General features: G+C 37.4%; 1 protein-coding gene across 15 annotated transcripts in view; it reads left to right on the forward strand.

Annotated features, from left to right (window-relative positions):
- Nucleotides 1-17,050, forward strand: part of LOC106073466 (centriolin-like) — a 276,342-nt gene that overhangs the window by 66,002 nt on the left and 193,290 nt on the right. For all 15 annotated transcript variants that reach the window (XM_056040843.1, XM_056040842.1, XM_056040844.1 and 12 more), the window contains exons 14-15: nt 10,331-10,551; nt 15,430-15,594. In XM_056040843.1, the coding sequence (XP_055896818.1) occupies nt 10,331-10,551; nt 15,430-15,594 (386 nt within the window). The remainder of the gene's footprint in view (nt 1-10,330; nt 10,552-15,429; nt 15,595-17,050) is intronic.

Genomic DNA, 17,050 nt, shown 5'->3' on the forward strand with positions numbered 1-17,050 from the left:
ATCCTACCCCTAAATTATTCACCCGCCACACCTTTTCCGCTCCAGGCTAGACTTAGTTGACCACATTGGAGATAGTTAAGGCGCGTCCTTTCATTTATCTTCCCTTGACCGGGGCAAAGATACACGCAGACTCTTTTATCTTATCGGCAGGATGTCTGACAGCCGCAGTGGACACCACCTTGTGTGGAATGCAAGTCACTCCTCCCCCCCCCCCTTTCTCCTATGTCTCTCTTTGATCTAGGAGACCACGAGGACAAACACGCCCATTGACCTCCCAATGTGCGAATCCGATCTCTTGTCGGACTTCACCCACGTGTAAGATAATTCTAAGCCTAGGACATTTCCTGTTTCCGCTCACATTTTCCAGGCCTTTGTATATAAGGTAAATTAAATCAAGTCAGACTCTCTCTTTCTCATTCGAGCTGAGCTATCGAGTCTGGACTGCTTCATTTATTCTCACTCCTAGAGGAATACCTGGTGGTAAGCCGAACTTAATCACAAGTTCCATCTTAATTACTTTTGTGCTATTTCCATTGGATATTATGTGTATTTTATTATTCACTTATATTTAATTAGTGCATTGTGTATTTCTCACTGGCGTAAGTAGTTAACATAGACATGTCCTATGTATGTATTTATGAATTGCATTAATCTATTAATGCTACGTTGCTCAACCATGTATATATTTGTACATCTTATTTTATTTCCTTTATCTCGGTTGGCCGCCTTGATAATTTTACTAGCGCACTGATACTGCGTCTAGTAAAGAGATATGAATTACCCCCCCCCCACTGTAATGAATTATCTCCCTTGTAGTCATTTCACTCTAACGAGAGTTGCGCCGCTTGAACGGACACCCTCTCCATTCAAGCGCTCTCCATTGTTCTCGACCTACTGTCATATGTAAACAAATCGTCTGGGTCGCTGACCACCGCCCATTTCCCCCCCCCCCCACTCTTTCACTATCCACCTGTGTTGTTTATTTAAGATTATTATTTCCCCTTCTATGTACATTTTTATATTATTTCTTTCCCTTCTATGTACATTTCTATATTGCTACTATCTGCCGTCTATTTTCCAAATCCCCTTTGTCATCATCTCCCCTTTGTGCTCTAAAGCAATTTTACCAATCTGACGAATGCACCTCAGTCGAGGGCATCGATAAGATGTATGAGAGACATGTCCTAACTTGTCTTTATTTATCCGCAGCCTCCCTCAGGTGTCTGCCTATTTACTTGCTATCGAGAATCACCTATTTATTGGATCAACGATCTATTTACCTGCCTATTTATCTATTGGATTAATCACCTATTGCCTATTTATGTGCTTAGTGCTATTCAGCACTGCACTTGCCTACTGAGATCTACTCAACTCTACCACTTGGCGCTATCGGCATTGCCCGCCTATTCGACAGCCCACCTGTCAAGCTATTAGGTGCGACGTCCCTATAGATTCAGATCTGTGTGAGACATCATAGCTACGCCAACCCTCTGCAACTCACTGGACATATCCTGTCAACTACGCTGCCCACGGCAGATCCGCTCTGCCCGCAGTAACCTTGTGCCCACGGTAGCCGGCCACCCGCCCTACTGTGCCCACTACAGATATTAGATTTTGGGGATTGAGACTCCACAAGAACTATATCACCGGCGTCCCTCTATCCGCTAGAGCGCCACCTCCAGCTGCAGAACCTCAAGCCAGGAACACAGCCAGCTGCGACATCAACAGGACAACCAGCTAAGTCAGAGGACAAAGTGACATACTCTTTTATTAGGTGCCAGAGTGATGATTAAATCTAGTATTATTTAGAGATAGATGCAAACCCTCCCCTTTTTATTCTTATATGTATATTTATGTAAATAAATATTCTTTTTTAACTTTTGTATCTATCTTTCATTGCTTTGTCTCGTTGCGTGTCTGCTCCCGATTCATATGCTGATAGGTTGGTGTGTGATAGCTTTAAAAATAATCATCCCCTAGACATTAAACGCGCTAAACACACGTCACATTTCCCCATCTGTCACACTCTTAAATTTCACTTATTATCCGCTTCCCCACCCAAACTTGGCTCCGCGAAATCGGTTTCGCATAGGGTCCCACAATGATTAAGTCCGGCCCTGCTATTTACATATAGTAGATTATTTAGATTAGTTCCTAGTCCAAAACCTCCCGCAAGACAAAGGGGGATGGGAGCGAGCAGGGTTTGATACATTTAAACGACAGTCAAGCGCGCAGCCAGTCGTCCGTAGCGTGAATACTACTCTTGTTTTCTCGTGGACAGAAATACTTCTTACTACTCGACAAACTCTTGAGGGAAGAAGAGAATTATATATATAGATTACTTTTTTTTTTAAACATATGGATGCAGTCAAGAATTCTTTAGCATCTGAAGTACTATTTATTACTAGTCGACCGGCGGCATAGCATACGCCGCTATTTTGCAGGGTCGGTCAAGGTGTATACATTATTAAATTAAACCATTTTATAACTTAAAACAGATTTCCCTCGCACTCCTGTCGATTTACCAGGAGCTCATGGAAATCTCCCGAAATTGCAAAATATACGAAAAAGTCCTTAAAATATACGGCAATACATAGAAAAAAATTGTCAAATTGGGGTGTCATTCAATATGGAAAACGTCAATCCTAGGCGCTATTAATAAAAACGGCATTATGCATTAGCCGTAATTGTGTAATCATGTGAAAGAAGCTTCTCGCGCCTAAAACTAATGAAGAATTACTTGAGGTCAACAATTCTCAAAGATAGATTGAAACATTTGGTAATTCTTGCTATTGAGCGGGATCTATGTGGGAAACAGAATTATTATGATATACTGTATGACTTTGCTACACGCAAGGCTCGTAAAGTAATTCTGTACGCAGTAAAGAATGAATAAAATGCATAGACGAATTTATTTTCTAATACAGACTCTTAAATTTCACTTATTATCCGCTTCCCTAACCAAACTTGGCCCCACGAAATCCGTTTCGAATAGGCCCCACAATGCTTTAAGTCCGGCCCTGCTATTTAGTGTTTGTAAAATGTTTTACATGTTTCGGATGTTCATTCAGAGTTGTCGATAGTTTACTTCCTAATCCAAACCTCCCGCATGGGATGGGAGCGGGCAGGGTTTGACAGTCCAGCGTGCAGCCATCCGTAGCGAGCTGTGAAAACGTGTTCCCCCCCCCCCTCTTTTTTTTTCATGAGCCGTGCTTTTTGCCCCTTGGTTGCTATTTTGTGACTACGCGTGTTCTACACCCCCCCCCCTCTCCTTCTTTTTTTTCTCGTGGACTATTCCCAGAGTGATCTTCCCATTTACTTTACGTCCGATCTGATTAGGGAAGAAAAGAATTATAAATAAAGATAACTATTTTCTGTTAGAAAGAACATCTGTAATTTATAATAAAAGATAAGATTTTGATGGACATGAATTATAGATTTTGAACTAAAAATCCAATAAATTCTCACGGTAAAAACGAGATATTTACTTTTTTTTTTGGGGGGGGGGGGGGGCTATTTATTTATTTTTGCAAAATAGCAACATAAAGCATATCAAATTTTTCAAAATTGATTTGAGAAGCCTAAGAATATTTTGTAACTAGGACTTTTTTTTTTAGGGAAAGCTGGGTTCTATTACTAATTTATTATCAAGCATTCAGCTTAGGTTTCGCTGGCAAACGAATAGATAAAGATTAATAAGAATAACTTGGCCCCGGAAACGGCTACTAAAATTCGATACATTTAGTCGATCGAGTCGATAGTCTGGAGCGCGTAGGCCTACTAAACGTTGTGCCAAATAAACATATCATAGGAGGAAAGGGAAAGGGAGTGGAGAAAAGTGATAATAGAATTCAATGTCTAATATTAGGCCTGTGGAAACGGAGCGATAGAAATTTGAGCGTTCAAATTGAACGTAACAGATAGGCTACTACAATTTACCTAACAAAACGAATCAATAAACAAAAATACTCAATTAGTCAATTAATTATTGGTAATTAATTCTTTTGTTTGATATCGAATAAGGGAAATAACTTGTATATTATTGTTAGATATAGTTTTAATGACGGAGTTCTTACCCTTTAGATAAGTTGGTTTTTTTTAAAGGATTTTTAGCAGGGGAAAAGACGCTTTTAGTTTTGTGTGGCCTATCTGTCCGTCCGTCAGTCCCGTTTAGATTTCAGAAACTAGAAGAGAAAATGAAAATGGGACATCCTGATATTTTAGATCATTCAAAGTTCTGATGCATCGGCCACTTTATTTTCCGAAAGTGAACCGTCTAATTTTTAAAATTATCTATGCAAGCAGATAAAAAACAACTTTTAAATGAAAAATTTCAGGGGAGGTAAGTCTTTTGAAAAGGTCACAGACTTCTTCATAAATCAAGCTTCATTCATAGATTCGCGCATTGGTACAAAAATCGCATATAAGGTCACAATAGAAGAAGTATCAATGTATTATTATAAAATATATTTTCCATTTATTGACTAGCTCATTGAATGAAATACTGATTGAAATGTTGTTTTTAAAAAGAATTTTAATACGAACTTCGTTTGAATTGTAAGTTTAAAAAAAAACGAACTATTTTTATAGCGCGCAGTTTTCACATATCCTCATTAGGCTATACACTTGACAACAATCTAAATTAGACCAAATTACTAAATAGAGGCCAGACATAGATCTAGATTTAGATTTAATTGTATTAAACATTTTGAACAAAATTTACATTTATAATCCATTAAGAAGATAGTTTATCTTTTTATAGCTTAAGGGGTGCAAATATACTTATTACGTAAGCAGTAGTATCACAAATTCACACTAAGAAGTGAATCGGATGAATAAGTGCACTATAACCCAGTAGTATGGCACTGTATGGCATTACTACTAATCCTGATCATAATATTGACCTAGATCTAGCTCTAGTAGATCTTGATTCTATTTCTAGATTTCAAGATCTAGTCTAGATTAGGCTACTAAAGGTTCTGGATCTTTATCTAGAGTCTATTTAGGCTAGACCTAAACCTAGTCTAGATCTAGCTTCTAGATCTAGCTTCTAGAGATCCAGCTTCTAGATCTAATCTAGATGCTACATAGATCGAGATCTAGATTCTAGTTCTATATTGAGATCTAGTTTAGATCAAGAGTCTAGATCCAGATCTAAACTAGATCTAGAACTAGTGACGAAATCTAGATGTTGTCTAGATCTAGATCTTCTTATCTTATCTTATATGATACAGACGTTACTTCAAAAAAGAAGTTGATTACGTCCTACGCGTCATGCATTTAGTCATGCATGTTAACCAATGACTTAAATTCAGCCAAGTCACTGGTTTTCCTGGCTAGCTCAGGCAACCCATTCCATGCTCTAATAGCACTAGGGAAGAAGGAGTGTTTGTACAAATTTGTCCTAGCATATGGGACGAGGAATGTGCCTTTATCTTTGTGTCTTTCAGAGTATTTTATTAAATTTTGTTTTTGTATTTGAAGATTATGGTTCAGTGTTTTATGTATGATTGCTACTTTACTTTTGAGCCTTCTGTCCTGAAGGCTTTCTAAATTTAGTGATTTTACTAAAGGTGTTACTCTAGTTAAATGTGAATATTCGTTTGTTATGAATCTCACTGCTCTATTTTGTGTCTGTTCCAGTTTTTTTAATGTTTTCTTGAGTTGAGGGGTCCCAAACGGAGGATGCATATTCTATTATTGGCCTAACCAAGGTTAAAAAACATTTTAGTTTTATGTTCTTATTTGATTTATAGAAATTTCTTTTAATAAATCCTAATGCTTTGTTTGATTTTTTTGTAGTTTCATCAATATGTGGATTCCATGACAGTTTTTCATTTATTATAACACCTAGGTATTTTGCGTTTTTAGTCTGTGTTACTGGTTTGCCATGAATAAGATAAGTGGAATTAATTTGTTTTAGTTTTTTTGTTACTCTTAACAACTGACATTTTTCTGGGTGGAAAGACATGCTCCAATTTGATTCCCATTTCTGTAATTCATCTAATTCTCTTTGTAAAATATCTGTGTCCTGTGTTGTTTTTATTGTTCTATATATTATGCAATCGTCTGCAAATAATCTGACTTTTGTTCCTGAAGTAATGCAATTTGGTAAATCATTTATGTAAATTAAAAATAGTAGTGGACCCAATACTGTTCCTTGTGGTACACCTGAGTTTACTGTTATCGGTGTTGATTTAGAGCCATTTATTATTACAGATTTAATATATATATATAGCCTATTCTATATTCTGAAGTAAATAGAGCGATTTTGGTCAGGATTAGTAGGCCTACTAATGGGTAATAGTGTATTAGCCTGCTATGCTGTTCGCATGGCAAACCTGTTACGTTGTGCGGGCTAATTTTTTTATTTATTACTACGTCTACTCCAATATATTAATCGAAATTGTCGGGAAGAAGTAGGTATCTTGGACCAGAGGCGTCATTATTTGCGGTCCGCACCGGTCGACATTTTTGGGGTGATAACTAAGCTGGAAAAATTATAACTTGGCAAAAGCAGACACATTAAAAAAGATAATAATAAAATCTCCAGATATATCTTGGGAGCAATGACGTCCGCACCAGTCGACGCAAATTTGGGGGTGACAACCAAGTTGGCAAAATTATAACTTGGTAAAAGCAGACACATGGGAAAAGATAATAATAAAATCTCTAGATATATGCCCAAATATGCCTAGACACATCTAGATGGTAGTTTAAGTGTAAATGATACAGTACAACGTCATACCATTTCTGTCTTAAAGTATAACAAAAGAAACCTGTTAATATGATGTTAAGTCTGTTTATAATTTTAATTCAATATTATTGTAAAATTTGCAATAACATTTGAATAAATGTAATAAACATTGGGATTTTACATTTGAGTAAAAATCAATAGAAGTAGGCAATCAGCTCACAGTATTGGTCAGCAAAAAAAAAAAAAAAAAACAGCAATAGTGTTCATTGGGACATATTTCAAGATAGTTGATGGGGAGGGGTGACACCCTGAGCTACCGCACTAGGTGCCACCGACACTGTATCGGGAGGTTTCCATGCTGATCTTAGGTGATCACTTAACGCTACTCTACTTATTCCAGAAGAGTTAGAAGAGTCTTATCAAAGACTACATGTTGCACTGTTTGATTTTATGTGAAAAATAACGCCAAATTTTTAAAATTTCTTTAAGTAGGCCTGAACACTGACCTGCAACGTCACAGGTCTGTACGACGTGGCAACGACCTATTGGTCTAAACTGCCTACATGTTGTGACGTTGAAGTTCGATGTTCAGGCCTTCTATAACGATTGGTCTCGACCAAACGCCTTCTTATGTTCTATAAAACTGACCTGGGGGGGGGGGGGTTCCATTTCAAGGATTGTTCCAAAATAGCGTCGCTGTCTGATCTGTGCATGATCTCTCCTTTCGAAAGCTGGCTTGTTAGTCACATAGATGTGGATCTACGGCATTTTTTATTCGATTTAGCAGTAATGCTTTTGGACGCCTGCAGCACTGCCTACAAAAATCAATGTCTACCAAGCAGTGGTTCTCTCGACCCTTCTATATGCATCTGAGACATTGGAACTATACAGAAAACAACTAAGACTTCTTGAACGCTTTCACCAAAGATGCTGCGTTCCATCTAGGACGGTGGGAAGACGCACTACAATCGGCCATGTCCTTGCGAACGCCGGTATGGACAGTATAGAGGGACTTCTTATGGTCCGACAGCTACGTTGGACAGGGCACGTATCCCGTATGAACGACGAGTGTATGCTAAAAGCCAGTCCTTTTTGGTGAGCTGAAAGGTGGTCGACGGAACAGAGTGCCCACGTAGACGCTTTTAAGGCCAGCTTTGACGCCAACTTGCTTTAACTGACAAGAGAGCACCTGGCGGCAGGTAGCTTCGGAGCGAGACAGTTGGAGGTCACTTACAAAGGCTGCACATCAGAAGCCAAAAGAGAATTCACTGCTGATGGATTAGGGGTCTCAACATATCTCTATCCTGATTATTATTCCCCATTATTTTAGTGTTCACGTTTAGTTTATGATATTTGTCTCTCTCTTCTTATCTCTCGCTTCTCTTTCTTTTCTATTTTTTTTCTCTCTCTCTGTATATATATATATTCATACATACATACATACATACCTCTTACTTTCTACTTTATAAAGTAGAAAGTAAGAGGTATGTATGTATGTATGTATGAATGTTACAAATATAAATCAAAACCGCTTGACCAATCTTGATAAAACTTGGCAGAAATGTTCCTTGGGTACTAACTTAGACCGTAGTGTATGTATTGTACCCCTAAAACAAACTTAAGAACATAAAAAAAAAAGTTGACCAACTCTATTTTATGGATCTAGGTTTTGTTTACAATGTTAACATGTGAAAAGATCGAAAGGATTTAGATCTAGATCTATTTTTAAGAACTACACTTTGCGCATATATTTTTTAACTTTGACTAATGAAAATACAAAAGAAGGTCCATTGATTTCATTATTTAATAAAATTAACCTTCAAATGTGTGTTTCAAAATCATTTTTTACATAAATTCTTTCCGAATATCTGCGAATATAGAATTCATGATGTACATCCTTCCATTATACCGTTATTACGGCGTAATGTTACACATCTTTCCATTCCTAGGTATAAAACTCTAATTCAACTCTAAGATGATATAACTTCTCTTCGCAAATATAGTTTTATACTTTAACTCATAAACATTCTAATTATAGTCCATTCATTTCATATTTTAATTAAATTAATATTCAAATTTATTTTTCTATAGCATTTTTACATGAGTGCAACTCTATTCTTAATATCGCGTAAGTGTAGGTCAATTAGCTATTTTTAGCTCCATTCATAATATTTTTTAGCGGCCCCGAAAGGGGAAAAGACGCTATTAGTTTTGTGTGAAATGTCTGTCCGTCCGTCCCGTTTAGATCTCGTAAACTAGAAAAGATATTGAAAATCCGACTTCACAATATTTTAGACCATTCAAAGTTCTGATGCAACGGCTACTTTTTTTTTCCTGAAAGCGAAAATTCTAGTTTTTAAAATCAGTTGTGCAAGCAGCTTTTAAAAGAGAAAAAGCTAATTAGTATGCATTATAAGTTAGACCTAATTTAAAAGGAATAGTAATCTTATAAATTTCATTTTCGTGAACATTTTTTTTATACAGCGGAAATTTTTTTTTTTTTTTTTTGAGGATTCAAATATGAGATTGAGCCTTTTCAAAACAATTACATTATTTATTCCGAACCGAGGGTCCCGGGTTTGAATCCTGGTGAAGACTGGGATTTTCAACTTCTGAGTCTACCCAGCTCTAATGGGTACCTGACATTAGTTGGGGAAAAGTAAATGCGGTTGATCGTTGTGCTGGCTACATGACACCCTCGTTAACCGTAGGCCACAAAAACAGATGAACTTTACATCATCTGCCCTATAGACCACAAGGTCTGAAAGGGAAACTAGTTAGGCCAGGTTCACATCTAACTTTACATTCACTTTCACCTATCCTTTGATCTGCTGGACCGTTGGGGCACTACACAATATCTGTTAACCTTTTTTCTCCATTCTTATCTCTCATTTGTCTTTGATATAATTTCATTCGGATGTTCTTTCTGAAAATATTGAAGCCTACCTGGGAGGACCACTGGTCGTGCGGTTTGCGCGCTGGACTGTCGTTCGGATTTATCGACGGTCGAAAGTTCAAACCCTGCCTGCTCCCATCCCCCGTCGTCCAGAGGGAGGTTTGGACTAGGAAGTAAACTATCTTCAAAGCTGAAGGATTATCCGAATTATGTAAAACATTTTACTTCGGGGGCCGATTTTGAGTTTGTGTTTCCACACAAACTGTCTTTTGTAACCTTGTTATTCATGAATTCATGCATTCGCTTTACTTATAAAATTATTATTTTCTTGAATTGTCTCTAATGTACTATATCAGTGACTATATCAGCAATACGCAAGTTAAGACACGCGGGCAGCGGGTAATATCTGTCTAGTCTATAGAAAGTAGAAAGTAAGGCGTATGTATGTATGTGCCGAATAGAAATCAAAACCGTTTGACCAATCTTGATAAAATTTGGCAGAAATGTTCCTTGGGTACTAACTTAGACCGTAGTGTATGTATTGTAGCCCTAAAACAAACTTAAGACCCTAAAAAAAATGTTGACCAACTCTATGAAATCATTATAACTTCATCGATCTAGGCCATGTTTACATCATACACTGACAATAGATATGCAAAGTATGATATAATTTTTATTAAAGGTCTATTTATTTTAACTTTTTTTATTCAATGGCCTTCATTGATTTTTCTTTTTAGATCAAAATGAAAAAAATGTGGAAATACACCATGAACTAGATGATATTATAACTGGACTGACTGTCTATTTGGAAAATGTGAAAAGTGAAAGTCAAAACTACAAACAAGAAGCTCAAATGTTGATCCAAGAAAAGAATAGCATGAAAGACAAGATACAACACATGGAAAGTGATATTGTAAAGCTGGAAATAGAAACTAAAAACTCAAAGATAATGCAGAGGGTAACTATAAGAGTTTTAAAGAATGTTTTTTTTAGTATTACTGCATGGACTTTCACATTTTATTAATATATCAGATACTTCAAAATATTAATTATTATTGCCTTATAAAAATGAAGAGACTCATTTGTAGAATTTCAGTTTCTTAATGACGTTAGAACCAGAGCATCGATGCTAATAGGATCACTGACTTCGAGTGCTTCATCTTCATCGTACATTATTTTGGTATAGAGTTCAGCACATTATAAACGATAATCCTGTTTATCAACGACCCGGGTCATTTTCACGACATTCTTTTGTTGTCCAAACGTGACCAACAACATATAGCAAGATTTGTTTTGGGGTGGGGGTGGGATGGGGGTGGGGGTGTGAATCAGCTGCCAACTACAAATAAGAATTTCTTTTACATATGTAGCTATATATAATTTTAAAACAAAACATTTTTTTTATTGAGTTGAAAAAACATTTTATAAAATATTTGATAATTTGTGCGAGTGAAATGTGTTAACCGTGTAAAAAAAAAAAGAGCATTGTAGTTCTAAATATACAATTTCTATGGCTAAAGTTTTTTATATGCAAAGTAATTGTTTTAGATCTAGATCTATATCCAGATTTATTAAATACCAATAGAATTATCTATTTCTTACGTTTTTATTTAGGTTCTATTATGTCCCCCCCCCGCCCCCATATTTTTCCAAATATTAAAATATAAACTAGTAAATTACAGTGATCAAATTATAGAAATCAATTTAATTAAGAAAATGAATAATATAAGATATAAAGTGGATGTAAATGTACGAAATATTAGATTTAATTGAATAAAGAAAAATTAAACAATAACAAAATTAGAGAATGAACACATTGTTAACCAATAATAATATTTATTTTTCCATAGGCCTAATTATAATCTATAAAATAGATTTAAAAAAATAAATTCTTATCTTATAGATTACAGACATTACTTCAAAAAAAAAAAAAAAAAGAAGAAGATATCTTCTCATTTCTAGTGTCAATCTAGTCATGCATGCTAATCAATAATGTTTCATCCATAGATTCTCTATGTTTTGCGTGTGTGTGTGTATCGCTGTCGTTTGGGTCTATGACGCTGTCTTGATCTTTTACTACAGAATGATTTTCAACTCCATCTATATATATAATTATCTTCGTCGCTCAAGAGTTTGGACGAGAAGAAGAAGTAAAGGAAAGATCACTCTCTTATTTCTGCGGATTGTCACCTCACGAAAAAGCATGACGGTGGGGGGAGAGAACAAGTATCCACCGGTCAATATGGATGGCTGCCTGGTCGTGCGGTTTGCGCGCTGGACTGTCGTTTGGATTTATCGATAGTCCCGGGTTCAAACCCTGCCCGCTCCCATCCCCCTTCGTCCTGCGAGAGGTTTGGACTAGGGATTAAACTATCGTCAACTCTGAAGGAACATCCGAAACATGTAAAACATTTTACAAGCAAAAATTTTACAAACACTAAATAGCAGCGCCGGACTTAACCATTGTGACCAAGAAGTTATGGAAAGAGAACAAATAATCTACTATGTATATTTACAGGTCACTAAGTATTAGGGCCGGGCTTAACAATTGTGGGGACCTATGCAAAACGGATTTCGCGGGGCCAAGTTTGGGTAGGGAAGCGGATAATAAGTGAAAGTCTAAAGCAGTTTTGGCCAAATATTTGTTTCATGGATAATAATAAACTGGGGCATGTCATAACACAAACTGTAAATCAACTGTAACAACTGTACAAGTAATGTTTGTTCTAATCTTCAAGAAAGGTAAAGACACGACTTACGTGGAATCCTACAGACCCATTTCACTAACCTCTACAGAAGGCAAAATAGCCGAACGGATGTTTAATTAACGAGCGACTTGTTTGGTGTTTTCAAAGTGCCGGTATCCTTGCGCTAGAGCTTTAGGGAAGGCTTGAATCCGTTAGGGTCCTGTAGGGAATCGGCGCCGAAGGCGCCATTATCCCGTTGATTGTTGGAAAGGCTTTTATCCAACTAACAGGCTTAGACCGGGAGTTCTTCACCCCAAGTCCTGACTGAGGGCCCCCAGCACTTTGCTTGCAGCTTTACTTCGTTCTTTTATCCTCATGAAATGTAGCTGCAAGATTTTCATTTTGTACTTTACGTCAGAGACTTTGTCCAAGAGGGCGATGCTAAATGCGCACGAAAGCTATTAAAGGGGCAACTCGCGATTTCCCACATCCTTATTAGTTAGGCAATGGATTGAAAAGAAGTGCATTAAATTGTGGTCTTTCTTACACATAGCGGCCAATTTGTCAAAGCATGCTGGACTTTCCGCTGACCGGGTAACTATTAAACAATTTAATGCGTGCCCTACGTGGAGGAGATTGCCCACCCCACAAATAAACATGAACCTTGTAGATTAGGACAAAGCCACCAAGAAGAATATATCACCAGCCATACTCCGAAACATATTAAAGTCTTACCTATCAGATGGCATCTACTGCTACACCTAAGGGTCGGTAATGAAGCACCCCACTACATCCGGGTGGACAGGACTGACCCAGACAAGCTCGCTACATGCTGTTTGCTGAATGCTCTCTGAACATTGACCTTACAGGAATAACTAGGGCGTTCGAGTCTTAATGTCCAACAAAGAAACTAGCGCGACTACTGTCATGCTGGTCACGGACTCCAGTCTCCTCGCCATGGGGGAGAGTCGCCCGCGATAGGTGAGGCAGTCGGTGCTGCAGATAGCATCCACCGATTTATTGGAGCTGTTGTTTTTATGCAGTGGATGCCCTTGCAATGCGGTGTGATGTCAGTGAGGCGGCAGACGTCCTCGCTAGAAAGGGTGCGTTGGCAGATACGAAGCACCAAACACGTTTCATCAGGCAACCGTACAAATGCGAGCGCTCAGTTATGAGAAGGCACGTGGTGTCTGGCAACATATGCGTCACGCAGATAGCGACGTTCAGTGATGGCGGGGTAGAGGAAGTCAGACTGTTCCCAATTGGAATTTATCTTAAGTGCTAAGATCCTGTCACTATCAAAACACTACACACCAACCAATCAACCAACCACAGCAAACCAGCCAACCAACCAACCACAGCAAACCAACCAACAAATTGGGGTTGTTCTGTTAAAGTCTTGGCTCGTTAAGTCAACACAGGTAATGCAAATACAGTGACCTGTCGTACGGCATTGACTTAACAAATGTTTATTGTGATGATATATGCAATGATCAATGAATATTGATTAACATAAGCAAACTAAACAACATTTTTTAGTTAAGCATTCAAATATACAAAGGGATTCATAAAGTAACAGAGTTACAATTAAGCACACATAATTCCTAACATACCCAACGGGTAGTGCCTACACTGACCACAACCAATACAGCTCCATGTATTACATAGATCTAGATAAACGTTCTGCACTCGAGTCCACAACCCAGAGTCCAAAGACCGAGTCCCTACTGAAGACAAACATTAACTCTCCACAGAACTAAAATGTCGAACCGATAACGAGTAGCTAGCTATAAATTAAAAATTAGTATTAACCTTACCGATAAAGGGAAAAGAACAAAACAGTCCCACGCCAAAAAAGGAAACGCACAGCGGAACAAAGGCGCAGAAAGCAAGGACGTAACAGATCGTACTTTGGCAATGAAGACTTCCTGTGCTCAATCGTCAATAAATGCGCAAAAAGTATACAATGAAAAAAAAACAACTTGAAATTCGCATGACAGTGAGGTTGAACTTTGATCTCTGCTATAACTTGCGCAAACAAGATAATAATTACCCATGGGCGTAGCAAGGGGCCCCCAAATGAATTCCCCCCAGTGGCTGGGCTCCATTAATAAAGTGCAGTGAATAGTCATCTGCCGAAAGTGAAAAAGACTAAATGTGGCTCAACATAGATGGTTAAGACGAATTTTAGAAGTCAGCTATAGAGATCTGGTCTCAATCAAGAAAATCCTATGCCGAACTGGGAGTCAACCCCTTAGTAAGGTTGTGACAGAGCGTCCCATGAGGTTTGCGGGACATGTTCTCCGACAAAATGAATTACGCATACCCAGAGTTGCGATGACATGGAAGCCATTACGAGAAAAACGCAAACAGGGACATCCTAGTACAACTTGGCACCACACTTTCATGGAGGTCCTCAGAGCAGTTGGGAAGAGGCTTCAGACATTGCCAGCGACAGATTTTTGTAGAAACAGCTTTCCGCGCGGGAGGATCTAAGTCAGTAAGAATTGCACATTAGGTTTTTGAAATAAATTTTTTAAATAGAAGGATAATGCATGTAGATACCTCAGAATATGCATTTCGTTGATTTTCAGTACCGGAAATAGTGCTTGGCGGCGGGGCTTTGCACCGCGAAGTTAGAGCTCTTAGCGCTCCCCCAGACACCCTGGGTACTATATATATATATATATAATTTTGTTTTGGCATCGGGGAGGTGTCCTGAAAAAAATCCTGGCTACGCCCATGAATTACCCTTTTATGTTTATCAAAATACATAATTATTTTACGCATTAAGCAAAAGGTCAACTCAAATGGCTTTTTTAAGGTACATAAACATTTTTGATTCATGGAAAAATGCTTATTATATTCTCTTGTCATGTAGGTTTTATCAATGTATATTCTCTAGAAACAAAAACAGTGAGTTATTTATGTTTACATTACTAAGGTTATTGTTTAAAAAAAGAAATGTTATAAATGTTAAAAATATTTTCAAAAATATTTTCTGCATTGATAACCATTTCTTGATACCAAATACTTTAGTAAATTTAAATTTGTCTTTTTTTAAAGTCACTGACAGGCGTCAAAAATAAAATGTATGTCAATCTCAGAAAGAATTATCTTGTAGTAAGTTTTAGTGTCTATGTTTGCAGAGACTTGGTGAGTTAGAAGATTCACTGCATAGAACAGAAGAAGCAAAAGCAGATGCAGAACTTAGAAGCAGTAAAAATCAGGAATTACAAAATAGACTTGACAGGGCTGAGAATGAAGCCAAACAACTAAAACAGATTATAAAAGAAAATCAAATTAAAATGGAGGTAACGTATCTATCATAGTCCACCCAACTCTAATGGGTACCTGACTTTAGTTTAGGAAAAGTAAAAGAGGTTGGTCGTTGTACTGACCACATGACACCCTGCTCATTAACTGTTAGACCTTAACATCATCTGCCTTTTTAATTATAAAAGCTAATTCTAGGTAAAAATGTGTAAATAAATATTTACCTATATTCTATATGTAATTTAAAATAGCCCTTGAAGAAAAAACAACAACTATTAATAAATTACAATTAAATGCATATTTTCTTTCATTAATATGAATGATTTTGAATAAGCTGTTAAACAAAGATCATTACATGAGTCCCAATTCAGAGGCAGCCACTGTCATATTGCTCTTCCAATTTTACTTTCTCAATATTTGTTTGTGAATTATAAATTGTAACTAGCAGAAACAAGTAAAGGCCTACATTTTAGATATTGAGCCTTTTTTTTTTACTACGGTATTATAAAACAATTCAAGTAGAATTTATTTTTCTTATCAAGAATTTATCCTGATTCATTCACTTTTTGGCCCCCATAAAAAAGTCAGCATCTCCATTTTAACTGCATACAGTCACAGTCTTGGTTGAGGAATGGTTCATTGTTCAACGATTGTGTAGCACTACCCTGTATTGAATCAATTTGGCCCCAGAATTCTATCCATTTGTTGGTCCGACTTGTTCAGCATCTGTTCCTTCAGGACTTTCAATAATTCCTCCATGTTCGGTTCTACTTCAAATCAGTTCGTGTCTGTAGACTCACGTGCCGTTAGAGTTTACTTGTCTCCAAGCTCTTGTTTCAATTCGTTCAATTCGAATTGGTCAAACAGTTTCGAAGATGCCACTTTTGGCCCTTTTGCTACGACTCTTTATCTGGCTATGTTAACACTAGACAACATGACACTACTGCTAACTCAAAAGAGTTAAGCGTGATACACTTTACTGGGTGTAATAATAATAAATAATAATAATAATAAGGCTTGTCTTCGAATCCGAAGAATAATGAGGAATGCAGTATTTCCCGTGGTTTTGCCACATCTAGCTAAGGCATAACAATTGTCCGCCGGTGGTCGATTTAGATGTTCTTTTCGCCGTCTACGTCTGTCCTCGCCTGCGGATTTTATTTTGGTCTCAAATGTGTATCCCGCGGCCTTTGTAAGCGACCTTCAGCTGTCTCGTTCTGAAGCCGCCTGCAACGAATATTTAATGCCAGTTAAAGCAAGTTTGCGTCAAAGCTGGATACGTGCCTACCCAGCGTAACTGTCAGACCATAAGAGGTTTCTCTATACCAGCGATTCTCAACCTTTTTAGTTCCGCGACCCCTTTTACAATTTCTCACTATGTGCCGACCCCTAAAGTTATTTGTGTTGTCGCTAATGTTACAGAGATCCATTTTCATGGATTGTTTCATTATAAAAATATAATCTACAATAACATGATGGCGTATTACTGCGTAA

Source organism: Biomphalaria glabrata, chromosome 9 (genome assembly GCF_947242115.1).
Source record: "Biomphalaria glabrata chromosome 9, xgBioGlab47.1, whole genome shotgun sequence".
In the NCBI taxonomy this organism is placed as follows: Eukaryota; Metazoa; Mollusca; class Gastropoda; family Planorbidae; genus Biomphalaria; species Biomphalaria glabrata.